Source organism: Pundamilia nyererei, unplaced genomic scaffold (genome assembly GCF_000239375.1).
Source record: "Pundamilia nyererei isolate P.nyererei 1_Seehausen unplaced genomic scaffold, PunNye1.0 scaffold00105, whole genome shotgun sequence".
In the NCBI taxonomy this organism is placed as follows: Eukaryota; Metazoa; Chordata; class Actinopteri; order Cichliformes; family Cichlidae; genus Pundamilia; species Pundamilia nyererei.
This window is the reverse complement of record NW_005187506.1, coordinates 1892924-1894877: the sequence shown is the minus strand read 5'-3', so window position 1 is coordinate 1894877 and position 1954 is coordinate 1892924. Positions and strand designations below refer to the sequence as shown.

The 1954-nt window shown below is 48.4% G+C and overlaps 1 protein-coding gene across 1 annotated transcript in view; it reads right to left on the bottom strand.

Annotated features, from left to right (window-relative positions):
- The window catches only part of eif6 (eukaryotic translation initiation factor 6), a gene marked incomplete at its 5' end in the record, with an annotated part of 3677 nt that extends 1970 nt beyond the window's left edge, over positions 1-1707 (bottom strand). The window contains 2 exons of the mRNA XM_005740910.1: positions 1287-1462; positions 1608-1707. Of these exons, the coding sequence (XP_005740967.1) occupies positions 1287-1462; positions 1608-1707 (276 nt within the window). The remainder of the gene's footprint in view (positions 1-1286; positions 1463-1607) is intronic.
- Positions 1708-1954: the final 247 nt, after the last annotated feature.

Sequence of the window (1954 nt, the reverse complement as noted above, 5' to 3'; positions counted from 1 at the left end):
AAAATGATACGACCGAGACAAGAACTGTGGTATTCTGTAAATATAATAATAAACACTGTGTAACTTTATTAGCAGCGTCCTCCTGAAATGCACCAACAACACTGAGGGTAACGTCCTCCTCTCTGCCCCTTAATGCTCTCTGGTCGCTATGGTAACATGTGAATATTTCTTTCAAAATAAGACACAACTACAACACGGGAAAAGACCCAGGGAAACAGAGTTAACGATAAAAACCCTGAAAACCATAAATCTCACACCTCTCAACTCTCGCGGGCCGGCACCAAACGACTCACAGAGGGGGCGGGGCCTGCGGGTTGGGGACCGCTGCTGCAGACCTCAGTAAATGTGACGGTTTCTGACGGTGTCTGAAGCTCTGACAGAGTTCAGACTCTGAGTCAGTCTCCACTCAATTTCACTCAGTGTGGCAGGACACAAAGACCAAACAGCTCACAGTGATAACGGCACACTGTCATCTTCAATCGATGATGCAAACCCAGAGGAAAGATAAGAAATGGCGGGTGTCCTCCTGGCCTCCCCCTCCTCCTGGCCTCCCTCTCCTCCTGGCCTCCCTCTCCTCCTGGCCTCCCTCTCCTCCTGGCCTCCCTCTCCTCCTGGCCGGCCTCCCTCCCCCCTCCTCCTGGCCTCCCCCTCCTCCTGGCCTCCCTCCTCAGCTGAAACCTCCCAGTTTGGAAACTTTGGACTCCTCTGTTTCGTATCGAGGATCCTCGTTTGGCTCTGAGCAGATTTCACAAGAAAAAGATGCTTGTGCACAGACTGGGCTGTGGGAGGCGGGACTTCCAGCTGTTAACTGAACCTCAGACATCAGCTAAATTTCAATAAAGTGTTTTTTTTTCTCAAATGAACATCTGCTCGACTATTTTGGTCAGGACTGAAATAACGATTGTCCTCCAAGTTGGAAAAATTAGTGAAATTTTAAAAAGAGTTAAATGAATTTATTTAAGCTTTAATTCTAATTGGAAAAATCATTTAGTGAACTAAACCTGCTGCAGTGTGGCAGGTGGTGACCTTTAAGGAAGAGGATGAGCTGAAGAATATTTTGATTACAGTGTCTGTAGAGTAAATGCACAGCCTGAAACATTAAACCGAAACAGCTTGAAACAAATATCTGAGTGAACTGAATGAGGTTGTTAGAAGCTTCACAGGCGAGTACAGAAGAGTTTCATATTTTACTTCACTAATTTAAGTAAAACGTGAATTATTCCAGCCAAACAAAACGATGTAACCCTCAGAACAGCCGAGGGATGGGGCGCGTTTGATTGTCTCACCCTGTCAAGGTCGGGATGGACCAGCGCGACGTAGTCATTGCAGGCGATGACGTTACCAAGCGCGGACAGCCTCTCCTCGACTCTCTGGATCCTCACGGTGTCTGGGAGGCAGTTTCTGATGTGCTGCAGCTCCTGGTCTGTCGTGTTGTTGGGAACCAGGAGGCCGTGACGATTTCCTGAACAAACGGGAACGAGTCGAGTGAGTCTGACTGCAGCGGTCCGAGCACAGAGGAGTGCGACGGCCATGTTTAAAGATGAAGGCAAGCAGTGGTGTGTTGTGAGGGATGCATACACTGCACACATTTATCCAGATTTACTCACCCACACACATCCTCCCGATGATGCGACAGCCTGCTATGGAAGCGTGAACCACTGGGATGGTTTCTGACAGCTCCCCTTCAAACACACTGAACACACAACATCAGATTACTTCCAACAGACGAGGAAAATATACGTCAACAAGAACCAAGTGAAACACTGATATCAGTGATCACGATCAGTAGCCACGAGGCTCCCACTTTGTTGGACTTTCAGCTCTGCTTTTTGCAGATGCTGTGGCTCTGTTGGTGGCCTCCAGCTCACACTGGAGCGTTAGCTGCAGAGTCTGAAGCAACAGAAATGAGAATCAGCACCTCCAAGTCTGAGGCCACAGTCCTCAGCAAGAAAAG